Below are 17,238 nucleotides of genomic sequence, written 5' to 3'. Positions count from 1 at the left end.
TTTGACCTAACTCCCGATTCTTCTGCTGGAGATTGTCACTATTGGAATTTACAACGACATGGAGCCATCCGATTGGCAGTTCATTTCCAAGAGAAATTAGCAGCACCTGCAAACTGTATTGTGTATGGGGAGTTTTCCTCGCTCCTAGAGATCGACCACCAGCGCAACATTATCCTGGACTTTTAAATTACAAGGTACGTATACGTTATGTATCATTTCCATTCACGATGTTGAATACATTACAATTAGCTAGTGATTTAAATGGTAGTCCATTATTCAGATCTCATTTTACCGGGGTATTTGCAAGCGATAAGTTGCTCTCACGGATTTCTCTTCCTCTGGCAATCATTGTAAATGCAGATCCATCCACAAAATTAGGAAGCCATTGGATTGCAATTTATATTGATAATCGCGGTGTTGGAGAATATTTTGACAGCTATGGTCTTCCTCCTTATGTACCACAACATGCTGCATTCTTAAAACTTCATTGTATGTACTATAAATATAATAGTAGCCAAATGCAAAGCCATGGTTCGTCCGTATGTGGCTATTATTCTTATTTTTATTTGTGCTGTAAAGCCCAAGGAAAATCTCTGCGTGAAATTCAATACTTGTTTTCAACAGTACCCACGGTTAATGATCGTAGACTACTACAATATACCTTCCAGGTAATTTTATCATATTTATCATTGAGGGTGTATTTATCATAATCTATTTCTATACTAATCATCTTTTTCCTCGTTCTTTTTACAGAATTCACAATACGAAGCTTTGCAAACCGGTGCTATGCTGCGAAACATGGAAACAAATCATCACAATCAAGAAGAGGAGGAGGTCTAATGAAGAAACCCAGCTCAATATACAAACATTGTCAATACCTTACTGTAACAAGAAAGAAAAAGAAGAAACCAGAAAAATGAATAAAATACAATTTATGCTTATCTATGTGTTTTTATTGTTCATTCCATCAATATGATACATACAACGTTATCAGCTTCTCCTAAAGAATTGTGCGATATAAGACGAGAACCCTGGTCATAAATCTTGTTCAAAATTTCCACCTAACTCCTAGAGAACATTGACCAGGGACCTCGTCGCGTATCAAAACCAAATCATCGATCACGTGACCGTACTAGCATTTGACACCCTAAGGGTCCTACCAAATTGAAAGGGGATACCCGTCCATAAATTATAACCTTATCAAAGAGGATAAATTGAGTCAATAACCGAACACGTGGTTGTACTAAAAATTTGGCAACTTTGTACGCATGAAAGGACCACCGAAATTTATCATGATATATATTGAGGTCCTGTACTATGCTTAACTTGGACAATATCCAAAAATTCAAGGGGGGTGGGTCAATGTACCGCTCTCAAATTCTAAGAAGGGTGCATGAATATACCCATGTCTTATGATAGAAATGGACCCCTATAATCATATAAGGTAATAGGATCTCATCAAAGGGGATAACTATGGTCAAAATCAAACACGTGTTACTACGTATTGCTTATGTTTATATTTTGACAATTTTGTACCCCTAAAAGGGAACGAGATGGACCACCCAAATTTATAGTGATATATATTAGGGTCCAGTACTATGATACCAAATGTTTAAATTTGGCAATTTCTAAAATTTGAGGGGTGGACCAAGGTACCCCTCCCAAAAATTTCAAAGGGTTTACAAATGTACCTCTGTCTTATGAAAGGGAATGGACCCCTACACATGACCATATAACCATATAAAGTAATAGGACCTCATCCAAGCGGATAAATTGGGCCAAAAACCTCCGAAATTTGAATTTTTGGCAATTTTGTACCCATGAAAGGGAACGAGGTGGACCACCCAAATTTATAATGATCCATACTAGTGTTCTATACTATTATACCAAATGTTCAAATTGGGCACTGTCTAAAATTTAAGGGGTGGGCCAAGGTACCCCTCCCAAAAATTTCAAGGGGTGCATTAATATACCCATGTCTTATGAAAGATAATGAACCCCTGTATACGCCCATATAACCATATAAGGTAATAACACCTCATCAAAGGGGATAAATTAGGTCAAAAACCTCCGAAATTTGAATTTTTGGCATTTTTTTACCCATGAAAGGGAACGACATAGATCCCCAATACTACTAGAGGTACATACTATGGTCCTTGGCTGCCATACCTAATTTTTAGATGTGGTAATTTCCAAAATTTAAGGGGATGGACCTATGCACCTCTGCCAAAATTTATGGGGTGGGCCAAGGTACCCCTGCCAAATTTTAGAGGGGGTGGTCCTAAGTACCGCTAGGTCATTGACTCCGGACCAAGGTCATTGACCTTTGACCTATGACGTCACAAAGGTCGGGGTCACAGTCCAAAGTTAGACAGGGTGACCCCAGTACTACTCCTGCACACATTTTTCATTTTCTGCCTTTTTCCGGTGTTTGGTTTCTTTTATTGTGCTTTCTTCATTCCCCTAAGTTTCTACTGTACGTATACATTATTGCGAATCTTACTACTATTTTGTAGGTTTTTCCTTTCACCTTAACAGTATCCCTTTATCTCAAACAATATCTAAGGTTGGGGCCACGGTGGTTCAGTAGTAGAGCGTTCACCTCTGATGCATGCAGTCCTTAGTTCCAATTCCTGCTTACTTCAAGTGAAATTTATGGTAGACAAATACATATGTGCGTGGGTTTTCTCGAGGTTGTCCTATGTCAAGGAAATTTAACTTTGTGGGCACTTTTGGCTACAAAGGCTTTTACAATGTCCTCAAAAGATAGTTTTGAAGCTAACTTATGCTCTATAGATATGATCCTAAGGTTGGTGAGTCGTTATTGTCCTGCTAAGATTCTGAGGTATTTTTTTATGATCTTTAGTTTGCTAATATTCCTTTCCTTGCCTTATCGTGAAGATAAATATTAGCCCAGTTTGCACCCCCTAATCTGGCGCCCGTTAGCTTCAATCTTAGTTAAGTCACTGGTGATTAATGACCAATCACATGGTTTCAGTAATCAGTGGTCCATGCTGTTTCTTCGTAACAGCATTTGTGTTGTGCTAAAGCGTGATGGTCCCTTATCAGATGTTTACCCGTGCAAAAACTGTCACCTATATCCATGCCGTTTAACTCGCGATGGACTGTGATTATCAATATAGTGTGTGTGAGGTATTATTTGTATTCCTCTGTCACTTGCATCGCATCCGCACAAAGGTTCTAAGTGACAATACACTATAATGCACGACGGGACCTGTCGCTAATAGTTTTTCGACTACTGTTTCTCTTCTCTGATGTGGTTTTGCCCTGAGTTTTGTAGATCATCATCACCTTGTACACCGTCACTCGCGACACGCCCAACTCCCTCTACACTTTTGTCACGGTTGCATCATATAAGCCAGTGCCAACGATTTGATCTATTTGGAAATCAGAATTTAATATTATCATTGCCTGCTCACTTCACTGCACACTCCGTTTCACTGCTTTACGTGTAGTACGGAGTTTGTCCTAACATGCCATCATCAACAGCTTGCCACCACAGTTGCCGAATGACCGTTGCCAACTCAGATATTTGGCGTGTTTCCAACTTCCAGGAGCTCCCACTAAATTGTTTAAGCATCTATATGTTTACTGGAGTTTAATAGTGATGCATATCTGGCTTATTTTTGTTTTTGTTTTTTTGGTCATTAATTTTTTATGGAACTGTTTTTCTGCTTTCTATGCTCTGGACAAATTTCAAATTCTAACGTTGTGAAAATCAAATTTTGTTCTATATTTGACAATATTATTACTATTTAACGAAAAACAATGTCCAAATATGAGATATATCATATACCAATCGGTATATTTTACTCAGCTGAACAAAATGACATGCGTGAGTATAAAAGTTAATGCGTAGTTTCTGAGAAACTATTAATTAGACACCTTAAAAGTTGATGTAAATTGGAATTCCAGAATAAATCCCTTTGCTGGTATCATAAACGAGTGCAAAGATGCAAATCCAAATTATACATAAGTTTTCAAGCAGTTATAAGCATGTGCAGCACTGAAACGGACATTTGCTCCACAATTCATGCACGAGAAAACTTCTCCACTTTAAGATTAATCTCTTTCAGTGCCATATATCAAAGACATTTAACTCGTTGTGTGTATATAATGTACTATTTTACTACATACGAGCAGTGGTAAAAGTTAGGGGTAACGCGGAGGGACGTCTTACCTACACCTCGAAAAAATATGTACGTCGTTCCCCCAGTTTGTAAAATAATTACAATGGGCAGAGATAGACAGGAGGAGCGGCTTAACGCCATGCCGCTTGCTACCGTCCCCCCACCTTTTAAGATCCGCTTTTACCCCTGTATTCGAGAGGAAAGAAAAACATTGATCATACCTGAGTTAGAAAATTGTTGAAATAAACTTCAAACATCAAATCTGCAGCAACAGAATAAAATACGTTTGTGAATCATTCTCTACATTTATGGTCCTACTACAATTCCTCACCATTCTCGTTATTTCAAAACCTTTTACCTTCTTCACTGGAGAATTTTTTGCATATCACACAGAGTTTGAATTGTAATTGAAATTCAAGCGTGTTTAGTTCTAATTTCATTCGAACCTGGACCATGCAAATCCCATGTGTTAACCAATTACATACACTGATCAGTTAATTAAGTTTAAATAAAAACTATTAGCTAGTTAAAATTCTTTTGTGTAGGTCTAAACGCTCTACTAAGACCCTATGAAAAGATGATCATTCTTCTTCTTATTATTCTTATTCTTGTTCACCTCAACCATAGGTTGGTGGGCAACATGGAGATTTTAAAACTTTTCTCTCGCTTGGTAGAGCTGTTTTATACTTTGAAAATTTCTCTTCTTCGTAACTCCATCTAAATATTCTATCCTTGGTCTTCCTCTTCCTGGTTTTCCTTCTGCCTTTTCCTCTATTAGCACGGTGATCCAATCGGAGTGTCGAATAAGATGACCAAGTATGCTTTTCTTTTTTTTTCCTATTATCTTCACGATCTGTCGTCCTTCATTAGCTTCATTTAGTACGACTTCATTCCTTTTCCTTTCAGTTTATGATATGCGTAGAATTCTGCACCAACACCACATTTCAAATGCTTCCAGCTTAGATATATCAGCTTTCCTCAATGTCCACGTCTCTGATTCGTAAAGCGCCACGTTCCATACTAGGGTCTTAATAAATCGTTTACAAACGTCCAACGACACATTTCTTGATGTTAGTAGTCCTCTATTTCTATTGAATGCTTGTTTAGCCTGTGCTATTCTGGAACTTAACGTCTTTTTTTACTTTTCCATCTGAGGATATTAGACTTCCTAAATAGGGGAAAGTCTTAACGTCTTCGATTTTCTCTCCATCTAGCCATACGTTTGCCTCTTCCTGTCCTGCTCTTGTGCACTTTATCACTTTAGTTTTCTTCTTATTTATTTTCATTTTGCATGTTTATTTCAGTTGGTCGTTCAAGTTTGGAAGTGCTTTCTCCAAGCTCTTTTCGTTTTCCGCTATCAATGCCATGTCATAAGTAAACTTAATTGTGCTGAAAACCTGACTATTTTTACGCCTTTCTCGTTTTTATCAAAGAATTCTTTCATAGCCTCCTCTATATAGACATTAGACGATCATTAGTCCAGCTAATTAATTTTCTTCATCAAATTTTATTGTCTATGTGTTATTTTGTATTGAAATTCTGTTATTGCTTTGTTGCTATTAAGGATAATTGCAATCCCTATCATTTCAAAGATTCAAACTGTTTCACATCAGTTATTGTTACATAAAGAAAATGTGACTGGTGCGAAAAATACTTTTATACGCGTGCATTACAAGAGATGCAATTTCCAATTATTCTCTGCAAACTCATCCTATCTGACTGTAAATAAAGCTAAAGTTCACGTGTTTAAAACAAAATGTTTAGAACGTATACAAAATTTGTTTTAAACAAAATCAATTATTTAAAACAAGTTTTAATAATTTGTTTTAAACACTTTGTTTTAAACAAAACAATCCTGATTTAAATCAGGGTAAAAGTGAGGAGGAACGCGAGGAGACGCCGTTACCCCACTTCCAAAAAGTATCTATGACATCCCCCATCCTAAAAAAAAATATAATGGGCAAAGACAGGCACGGGGGACGGCGTGACGTCATGCCTCCCCCTATGCTTTCAGATCCACTTTTACCCCTGATCTCATTAACTCCGCTTCTTTGTGCAACTTTTTCGCTGTCCTTGATACGAAAAGCCCACTGATGCGTCATATATCGGCCAGATGGATACGTCTATTCCATACTTCGAAACTTATGTAATCAGCATCTTCCTCTGATTTTTTTCTATATTGTCGAAGGTATTTATTTTAAAACAGCTGATTAAACCTCAGGGCTGCATTGGAACGAAGATGAAATCACAAAAGTTCTCACCTATATCAGAATTCGCACCCGGATTGTCCAGTTGATAAGCAGACTCTTTACTTACTACGCCATTGCATCTCTTTTCACAAAGCAAAAGATGTGTGTTCTTGGAATGGCAACTTGAGAACTGTAACGCGATTTAAACATCAAATTTTAATGTAATGTTAGTTAACTGTTAATAACATCCCATTGTTGAAGCGGTGGTTTATTCTCGATTTTCATCCCAGAGGTCCTGATATCTCATATCTTAAATCTATCTTATTTCTAAAGACGAAATTGCATTAGATATTGATAAACAATTCATAAGTACAGTCTCTTACATTATTAAATATTTTACATATAAGGGAAAATTAAATAACATTACTTTCCGGATTACATTATTTCAGTTCTTATTAATTTTAAAATGCTATACGTATCCTACTATTTCATTTAAAAAATAAAAAGTAAGAAACTGGTATGGAACTCGACCAGAGATAGAAACCTTATTTGAAGTTTGGTTTCTAACATTATCTGTTTCACCATATGAACTTTGCTGAGTTAACCTCTTACTTTTTACCATATATTCTCGTTTCCCAGCCATATTAGTGCGTCACTTTGAACTTTAGGAGATGGATTTCTTCTGCCTGTTCACATATTTTCCCACGAAATCTTAATTACAAAAGCCAATATGTACTTGGCAGAAAATATAGACACGAATTTAAACAAGAATTCTCAAAACAGTTTACATGGTACTAACAAGGAACGGGCATGAACATGTCATCCGGACATCCGAATCAAACCTAGTCCATTTGATAAACATAACAAAGTTGTGTTAATACACAAAAAATAGGTGCCATGGACAACGGAGTAAGTCCCTGGGGGCCATTAACCCTGTTAGTATAAAGAAAATCGTAGTCTCGCAGTGAAATAGCTATTGTATCAACATTGTTCATTCGAAAGTTATGGTTTGTAGTTTATTCTCTTCAGCATGATACAAGCTTTCCAGAGGTGCTGTGTATTGGGGCCCATAATGTACTTGAACAGGGAAAATTGGAAGAATGTCGGGCAAATTCCCTCCAGAAATCCCTCTCACCAACTTTGGACTCCTCTGGAGTGGCCCCGTGTAAAAGCACACAATGCAAATTTATCTCTAAAAATACTATGGGATTAGGAAATGACTGTACCAAGTTTTGTATTGATAGACGGAATAGATATGAGGGAAAAGCTTGTATAACAATACACATTTTTCCCTCATATCTGTTCTGTTTATCAATACAAAACTTGGTACTCTATATCAAAGCGTCAGAAGAGTTTAAGGCGACCAGTTGCTGATTTATGCGTATATTGGGGATGTGTAGTCACTACATTATAAATCTCATCTTTTTTTTATTTTTATGCATTTATTTTATTTTTTTTTTTACATATTTATTGATTTATTTTAAGTCAGAAACCACTATTTTTTAACGAAAAAATAATCTATCAAATTACCTCACGATCAGTCATTGAATTATAAAAAAAAATGTGCTGTCATACATAGGATCGAAGCCAAGATTACTTCTACTGAATAAACGTTTTTTGGTCACTTCTTAATAACACCAAAAATGTAATCTTACATCGTGCAAATGTCGGTGCTCTATTAAAGAATAACATGAACTACAGACTCGAAATCATGTTGGTATAAAGTTAACATCTAAGCAAACCTAAGAGATTTTAATATCAAGTGCTAGTTGCTTACCACTATTTGTTATTATTTATGTATTCAAATGGCCTTAAATTACGCCATCGTTTAGTTTTTCTTTGTGCATTTATTACCTAACATCAAACACATCGAAAAATAAAGCAATTTTGCATTTTATTTTGAATAATAAATTGTCGAACTTCGGTAAAGAATATCAGAAATAATGATTGAAGGGCAATGTGCTGGTTACGTGCTTCTCGAGATCGTGAACAGCGTGTTCAATTTCAGTATAGCTGGTCAGTTTCAAATTTTTCTGAAGATAGAAAACCTCTCATACAAATGGCAGTAGGCTTAGTGTTACGTAAGGACGTCAAATAAATTCACGAGTCACAATAAAATTTCCAATACAAATAGCAGAGACGTCCTTCGAAGTTTCTAGACGTAATGCTCTATATACTTGGTTGAAACCGGAGAAAAGAGCAACAACAGCTACAGAACTATCCCGAGCAGCGTCTGTCAGCTTTTTAAGCGCATTTTGAACAAGTGTCTCATTTAGTATTTACTGTTAGAATCAAACTCTCTGTTGACCAATATTCAGCATGGTTTTCGCTCTCTCCAATCTACTACACTGGAAGTAAAACGTGCGTGAGATAGTGGATCAGTATGACAATCTCCATCTGTAATAGTCTACGAATAAGATATTTGTGTTTGATACCTTCCGAAGTGGAATAATGGCACTGTGTTTTCGAACTGTTTTGAAGATGCTTTGTGGTCTGTGTATATTCTGTATCACATTAACACTCTCTGTAAATGCAAATCTTAAGTAAATTGCAAAATATTTTGAACATATTACGATGCTTCAAATCGATGTAGGATGCCTCCTCCTTGAGTATCCATAATTATCTTGTTTATCTCCCCACCAGCCTGCGAAAATTTTCCGGTAAAAGTAATTTTATGGAATATACCTTAGATTTAGTGTCCTTATGTAAAAAAAAAAATAATACCAGTTGTTTCGTATCACGTACAGATTTGTCACAAGTCCTCACGTATATGCTAATGGAACTTCTTTTTTGTAAATAAGGTTTGGATTGGGTGTATGGAATGCAGGTATGGATATGTCTGAGATAAAATATTCTATGCCCTCTGTTTTGGAGGGGATTAGGTAATTATCAAGTAATACCTGAACAACAAATATAATAGTTGTAGTTCGCGCATGTGCAGTGTCAGAGAAGGTCAATACTCCAAGTTATTTTGTCTCAGAGGGGATTCTGGGAACGTGTATCATGCATTTGTCTACAAGTTAAAATGTGCACTTGAAATCGATCCATGAATGAGTTTGTGTTAAAAATGGCAAGTGGCAGTGATATTCGGAGGCGAAAATGTGTGAATAATCCAAACTCTTTCTGTTATATATATGCCCATTACACAATTAAAGACCAGAAGCGAAATATTACGTCATTTATAAAAAGCTTGTTCTTGGCATATTTTAACATGAAGTTAGGTGACCAGGACAAGAAATTCGCATTTCATAATGTCTGTAAACCGTGTATAGAAAACCTGCGGCAATGGTACAAAGGTTTGTTGCCATCAATACTATTCGGAATCCCAATGGTTTGGCGGGAACAAAGAAATCATGTTGACGACTATTATTTTTGTGTATGTAAAGTTTCAATACGAGAAAGAAAAAGCACATTATGTATCCGATCCTTCCATCAGTTTCTGATAACTGTATTGGTGGTTTTGGGACTGGAATATCGGGTCTATGTGGTACGGGGGTTATGGCTGACGGTTCAAGTGTGGATGATGGTGATGATGATACCTTTATACTGGATATTGAAGATAAAACTCCGCGTCTTTATAATCAGTGTGACTTAAATGATTTTGTGCGTGACCCAGGCCTTATTAAAGAAAAGAGTGGACTTTTAGGATCAAGTTTAAAAGAGAGAATTTTTTTACTTCCTGGGACAAGTTCATATTGTTACAGAAATCGGGAGGAAGAATTCAGGCAGTTTCTTGTTCAAGAAGAAGAACTTGTGTTTTGCTGTGATATCCCTGGCTTGATTCGTCGTCTTGGAATAGTTTACCGAGCAAAGGACTGGCGTATATTTATTGATTTGAGTAAAAAGAAGTGTGAAAGTTTTTCTTCTGCACAATGGGAATAAACTTGCTTCAGTGCCAATTACCCATTCGACATCTTTTCGTGAAAACTATCACAATTTATCTATGGTTTTTGCAGAAACTGAAATACAATGAACGCAGATGGTTACTGTGCCGTGATTTAAAAGTGTGCGGTATCATATTGAGACAGCAAGCAGATTATACAAAATTAACGTGTTTTCTGTGTGAGTGGGACTCTCGGGACAAGACTAGACACTGGTTTGTTTCTGAGTGGCCCAAGAGGGAACAGTTCGTGCTAGAAAAAAGCAAAAAGAAAACATTATAAATCGTCCATTAATTGATTCTCAAAGTGTGTTATTGCTCTATTTACATATAAAATTGGTAATTATGAAGCTGTACGTTAAGAGTTAAGATAGAAGTAGTCCCTGCTTTCGGTACTGCTGTCAGAAATTTCCAGGACTGTCGAATGCCAAAATTAAGGAAGGAGTTTTTGACGGCTCCCAAATTCGGAGGCATATGAAGTCTCCTATATCAGCTACGACGATGACCGAAACACAGCTTCAGGCATGGGAATCATTCAAAGATGTTTCCAGCAAATTCCTGGATAATGTTAAAGATGACAACTACCAACAGATTGTCGAAACCACGCTGTACAACTTCCAAAAATTAAGTTGCTATATGAGCTTAAAATTACATTTCCTGCACAGTGATCCGGACTATTTTCCTGCAAATTTAGGAGCATTCAGCGGTTCCATCAATACATAAAAGAAATGGAACGAAGATATCAGGGCCGATGGAACGTCTCCATGATGTCAGATCATTGTTGGTGTCTAGTGTCAGGAACACAAACGCAAATCAACACAGCGTTCATTCACATCAAAGCGCAACAAAAATAGTGTCTTGTAGTGAGATTCATACATTCTAGCGATGAACATATTACATTAAGTAGTGCTTTTTTGTATATTCGTTACAATTTGATCATGTATTCACATCGCAGATATTGTCTATTATGATGAACTTTGTGTTGAAATTAAAACAGTATGAAAAAATTGATTTCATATAGTAGCAAATTGTATGTGATAGGCAAACATATAGTGTTCTTGTGATGAGATTTATACCTTTTACAAATGAACCTGTTACATAAAATAGTATTTTGTATATTCGTTGCAATTTCATCATGTCCCATTCAAATTACATATATTCTATATCATGGTGTTTTCTATCGAAATTACAAGATAAAAGAAAATTCGATTGCAAATAGCAAAGAAACTGTACGTGATATGCAAAAACGGTTTCGATATTTGAAATCAGAACACCTAAATTAGGTTAAATCACCTCTTCAAGCTTTTGCCGGAGAAAAAAAGTTTTATTTCGCGGGCCGAATTAGACGTATTTCCAATAACTTAACTCCACTTCGCGCTTTTTGTACTCGTGTTTGCAGATACAAACTTTGCAGGTGAGATTAGAACCAATTCTACGGGACCCACTTTACTAGTATGTAGATCAAATCATTCGTGGCCTTGTTATTGTACAAGAAGATAAAGCACAAACAAAACCCATTTCTATGTCTCTAATACAATCTGACATGATCTCTAAAATTACAAATCAACTCGAACTATGATTGGTCAATGTGAAGTAAGAAATGTTAAATTTGTTTAATAAAATTTTATTACGTAAAGAATTGTAGTATAATAATTGGTAAATATACAGATTTACTGCAAAAAGCATTCATTTCATTGAAATACTATTATTGATATTAAAAGTTTATTGCATTACACACACAGTACGATCTTTTCAAAAACAGCTGCTTTTTTTCTTACAATTAACTCTATTTCAGCGATGGATGTACGAACCATTTCAATTCAATCCGCAACTAGGCCTATATAACTATGCTCACACTCGCTTAATTCAAAGGACCTTTATATTTGTTCAGTTCCAGATAATTTCAAGACTCAGTTTGCTATATATCTGGCTCCAGGTAAACCTCTCGCAAAAGGCTTTATAGCGTTCGTCAACAAATAATACTTCCCTCTGGCACTGTAAAATTACAAAGAAAAGAAAAACCTATTAAAAGAAGTAATTGCAAATAAATGGTTTGAAGTTAATTTATTGAATTTAAAGATTAAAGGCAAAACATTTTATCTAATACGATTGTATTGAAATAATTTCCATAATGTTTACAAAGCACTTCCAAAATGGCCTTAATGACCCCTTACGTAATTTTAAAAAAATGTATTCAGCCAGTGATGTACGCAAGATTAGTTTCGGGTTTTAGCCCCCCCGTAAGTAATATATAGTATTATACAAAAATGAATATTTGCCATATTAAGATATATATATGGCCGACAATGTTTGGGATGTGATTCCTCCCACCAAGATAAGACAAAAAGTATAGACCAACTTGGATGCACAAATGCTTCCTTTCGGAGTTATAGGCTGCCGAAAACATTTTAAAAAATGAAATTTAAAGGTCCATAGCTTCAAAACTATGGGACCTACCGTAATCAGGTCAAGACTTCACTCAGGAACTGTATGTGCCCTATCCAAAAATACATGCTTCAGAATCCTGCGGTACTTCTGCAACATTTTTTAGAGAGGCAGTTGGAGAGCACTTCAAATTATATGACTGTAGCCAAACTACCTCTATAAAAATTACTCCGTCAGTGCCTTAGGATTCTGAAACATGTATTTTTGGATAGAGCACATATTAGTTTCTAAGTGAAGTCTTGACCCGACTACGGTAGGTGCCATAGTTTTGGAGCTATGGACCTTTAAAGTTATTTTTTTCATGTTTTCGGCCCTATAACTCCGAAAGGAAGCATTTGTGCACCCAGATTGGTCTATACTTTTTGTCTTATTTTGATGTAAGGAATCGCCTCCTAAACGTTGGAATATATAAACACTTGGAAATATATGAACTTGTGTGCTTGAAACCCTGTTGACGACTTTCTGCGCACCCCACTGGCAGACGCAGTGTTTTAGTTACGAGATAATATTGAGGTTGGTTGACATATTGGGGAATTTACTTTTAAGAAGTATAGTTACATTTACATTTATATAAGCTTTGGTATACCTGAGAAACTTATCCTGAAGCGAAAACACTTCTCAGGAAGTTTTTCATCAATAGTAAAATAGAGGAGTGATGTTAATTCATAATATGTACAGTTCCAGAACTTCGTTCAACATTAGAAGTATCAATATTTATCATCTCTCAGCAAATTTTGTACATGCATGGACCTACATACATTGAATGTGAAAGTCATGTAATAAAACAAGTTTAGCAGTATTGAATCATTGGGGATTCCAACGTGAAGTAGGCGTTGGCAGGACAGGTAGTTTTCGTCGACAGCATTTCCTTCTGCCATTAATTCATGATCATATATTGAATGTGGGCCATGACAGCTCCGACATTTCGGGTGATTGTTACAAGCATGCATTTGTGCTCCACACATGAATCAAGATCATACTTTATTATTTACTTCCAAGAGTACGATAATAACTTGTCCGTACTCATTGGATCCCGTAATCATAACGTCTTCTTGGTCGAGTATAGTCTTTATTTTATTTAGTTGTAGAATGTTACCGAATTTCGGAAACTCAATACTTACTTGGTTCTAAAAAAGATCGTAAGGATGTATGGCACCTAAAGAGCCCAGGAAGAGTATCAATATGAAAAGCGGAAATAAATTAGGTCTTTTCCACATTTTTGGATTGAGACAAAAGTGCCTCTTGATGAGCTATTTAGAAGTCTTGTTTGGAAATGGAGAATTTTCTTGGATGTGAAGGAAAGAACTTCTTCAGACGATTGAAATCTTGTGGTAGCGTCATATTGTCGGAACAAATTACCCATGTAGTAACTGTTAAGACAGTTTCATCTAAGGTGCTTCAGATGGATATTAGCGAATTGTCAATATGTTATTTTGTAATAGCCTTCTTTTCCTTTTAGTATGGAGTACTGGTTTCTTTTTTATTAGCATTAGTGACTAAACTCTAATCAGTGTTTTTGTTGAACAGTTTTGCGCCATGCACCATCCGTTTCAATGGAGTTCTGGCTTCTTCCTTTGTTTGTCATTTTCCTTCTTTAGAAGGTTGTCTCAGGAACCTCCCAGTCCTTAGCTATTTTCGAGTAGATTTCGGTTCTTAAGAAGTTTTTGGTTTGGTTTTACATGTTATGTCGTTTTCTGTGAGGATTTGGGGTGGTCTGGAATATTAGTTTTGTAATTGCGGCAGTTGCTTCCTCCACTGTGGTGTCCAGTAGTACGATATATCACACAAGTATTATTTAGGTTCTCTCGACAAAGAAATTTGTGTGTTATCACATCGATAATAAGGTTTCGGAGAACATTCCTTGGTTAGATGCCCGTATTGCCGACAATTCCAGCAAGGAGATGGTTTGGGATTGCAGTAGGTACTTTTTCTTCTTAAAAAATACTCTCTCCAGGATGAGTTTATTTGTTTGGTATGGATGCCCTAGCTCTACCAGAGGATTGGGGCCTTTGATTGGGTGAACCTCTATTATGTTTGAGAAGTTTATCTTTTTGATCCAAAGTTTTTGCCGGACCTCTTTAGTATTTACTGGAAGGTGTACTCTAGTAATCATGCAAGTGAAAGATTCACTGGACTTTCTCGGTTGCACTATTTTCTTGTGATGCTGACTGAAGAAAATATTGTTTGATGCTGATTTAATCGAAACTTTGATTATTTCGATTGAGACAGAATTCTTGTTCAGATTCACGAATAATAAAATTATGTCATCATTGAACTTGAAATAAATATCTTGTTTCAGTGTATGCAGTGGCGTGTTTAGGGGTGTCTTCCGGGCTTAATCCCCCCAAATCTTACTTACTATATTAAAGTACATGAAATATCTTGCAGAATTTTCACATTTTCAGGCAAAGCCCCCCGAAACAAAATCATAAATACGCCACTGAGTGTATGCTTTCTATTTGATGTAATATTCTACTTCTTTTGTCTTCTTTTTGAGCATCTTACATCAAGGAAGAACAACAGCTTCCTTCTATTCTGATGTCCTAACGGTGAATGGACCAAGAGTTCTCAAGAAGTACATGCACATTTTACCTCTCCGTCTATAAGCGTGGGAGGAAAGCATCAATAATAAATCAAGTGTTTGAATAGCGGAAGGATAGGAACAGTTTTGTTTATTTTCATTTAGAAGTAAGGCGTAGCAGAGAATAGTTATCTTTTGAAACGACGTTCACAAGTAGCCCGAAACAGAGAGTAGTTATATCTTTAACCTTAACTGGCACTTATACAGCAGCACTATATCTTACCTTGTTGGAACATCAATCCCCATTGGCACGGTATTCTCTCCGTTTCCAATACAGAGTCCCTTCTTAAAAATCATAAAGCTCCTGCAGCGTACAGCAATAAAGTTCTGTCCATTCCGAATGGATTCGGCATAATATTCTGGTGCACGAGTATGATCGCACGATGCTCTATCTGTAAAAGTAATGAAATTTCAGTTATCTATACAATAGAATCTCTAAATCCTCATCTAGTATTTCAACGTATAATATCTAGGATTCTAGAAAATATTAGACGTATAGAATAGGAATGATGTATGTGCCAACATGTTCATTTTTACTTTTTCGTATCAGTATATTTTATAAAGTTTCCATTATAACTGAGAGTGTCATTGGTTCATCTCAAATGCTAGTGAAATTTTAGCTGTGGGGAAAAGTCCATAGTTTCAGAGCTAGGGCTGTCCAAAATTATGAAAAAAACTAAGTTACAACACGGGCTATTTCGAATTGGAAAAATCGTGGATGGCGGATCACATGATTGTAAAGGATCACAAATACGAAATCAAAAATCACATATTTTATTAATGTACAATCGGTATGCAGAGGATTCCCTACGTGGTATAATTCCCAGACATGCTCTCAGCAGTTTTTAGATAATAGGGAAAAAGTCCAAAGTAGGCAAAAGTTAATTAAGCCTTGACAGCTAAATATGCTTCGGCTTGAAGTTGGGAGTGTTAGGAACGCCAGCTCTATAATTCCTTGTGTTCGGGATGATCCGTGCTTCGATGCATTTTGTCACGTCATATTTCATTTATTTTTTTCTTATAAGCGTGAAATAAAATATCGCAACATGTGTTAGTCTGAACACAGAGGCAGTGGTGTTGGCGATCCCTAACACTTGCGACATCCCGCCAAAGTATTCCGTTCACTGTAGTCAAGGCTTATCTTTAGCCTACTTTGGCCCATCTTAAAGTCAGAGTATGTGTGAAAATTCTGTTGAGAACATGTCTGAGAATTATACCCCGCAAAGAATACCCTGCACACCAATTGCCTATTGATGAAATATGTGTGTTTGGATTGCATATATATGACTTGTTTTACGCTGGTATGGACTATCATTTTACGGTTTCTCGAATTCAAATTGAACATGTTGAAATTTAGTTTGTCCCCGATTTTCGTCAGCTCTAAATCTGGAATTATTCACTTTTCCCCACAAGTCCATATTAACTTTTTCTCCTATTTTGATATGAGGAATCATCTCGTACAGTTTATCGGTATAGTTCATTAACACCCTGTACAACAAACCGTCGAGATTCTAACCAATGTCAAAAATATTAAAATCCAACAGAAAGAAACAACGTGCATGGCTACAGAGACAACTGATCCGTTCCCTTCCGTTGTGTCTAAGGCGAATGAACTTTATGGCAGTCCGCATTTTTTACATAATATTCATGGTCGGAGAGTAACTTTAAAAATCTACGACTAAATTTCATGCATCAATCATGTTCTGTTTTGATATGAAAGTAACATTACATTAAGTAACAAACAGGAGCTGAATATTTTAAACTGCAAACTGTGGCTGCATTCGATATGTTTTGTCACTCTTTCTCCTCGATATGCTGCTCCCATACGGCAGCTTTTAAGGGATTTAATAATAAATTCACGCACAATTAAGATTTGAAGGAGTGTGTGTTAAATTAGAAGTTACACTATTCCAATGATGGAATGAGATAGTGAGTTGTGGGTCAACACTATGTAACCTATTAGTACGTACTACCCATCGTTACTTACTCTGA

The 17,238-nt window shown here is 36.3% G+C and overlaps 1 protein-coding gene across 1 annotated transcript in view; it reads right to left on the bottom strand.

Moving 5' to 3' along the window:
* Positions 1 to 11,828: 11,828 nt before the first annotated feature.
* The window catches only part of LOC145686007 (lipase member H-like), a 70,904-nt gene continuing 65,494 nt past the window's right edge, over positions 11,829 to 17,238 (bottom strand). Inside the window, exons 6-7 of the mRNA XM_081758842.1 lie at positions 15,470 to 15,638; positions 11,829 to 12,215 (exon numbers count right to left, since the gene is read on the bottom strand). Of these exons, the coding sequence (XP_081614968.1) occupies positions 12,131 to 12,215; positions 15,470 to 15,638 (254 nt within the window). The 3' untranslated portion in view covers positions 11,829 to 12,130. The remainder of the gene's footprint in view (positions 12,216 to 15,469; positions 15,639 to 17,238) is intronic.

This window comes from Thermobia domestica, chromosome 5 (assembly GCF_964235325.1).
Source record: "Thermobia domestica chromosome 5, izTheDome1.hap1.1, whole genome shotgun sequence".
NCBI classification, from domain to species: domain Eukaryota; kingdom Metazoa; phylum Arthropoda; class Insecta; order Zygentoma; family Lepismatidae; genus Thermobia; species Thermobia domestica.
This window is presented reverse-complemented; position numbering and strand designations above follow the sequence as displayed.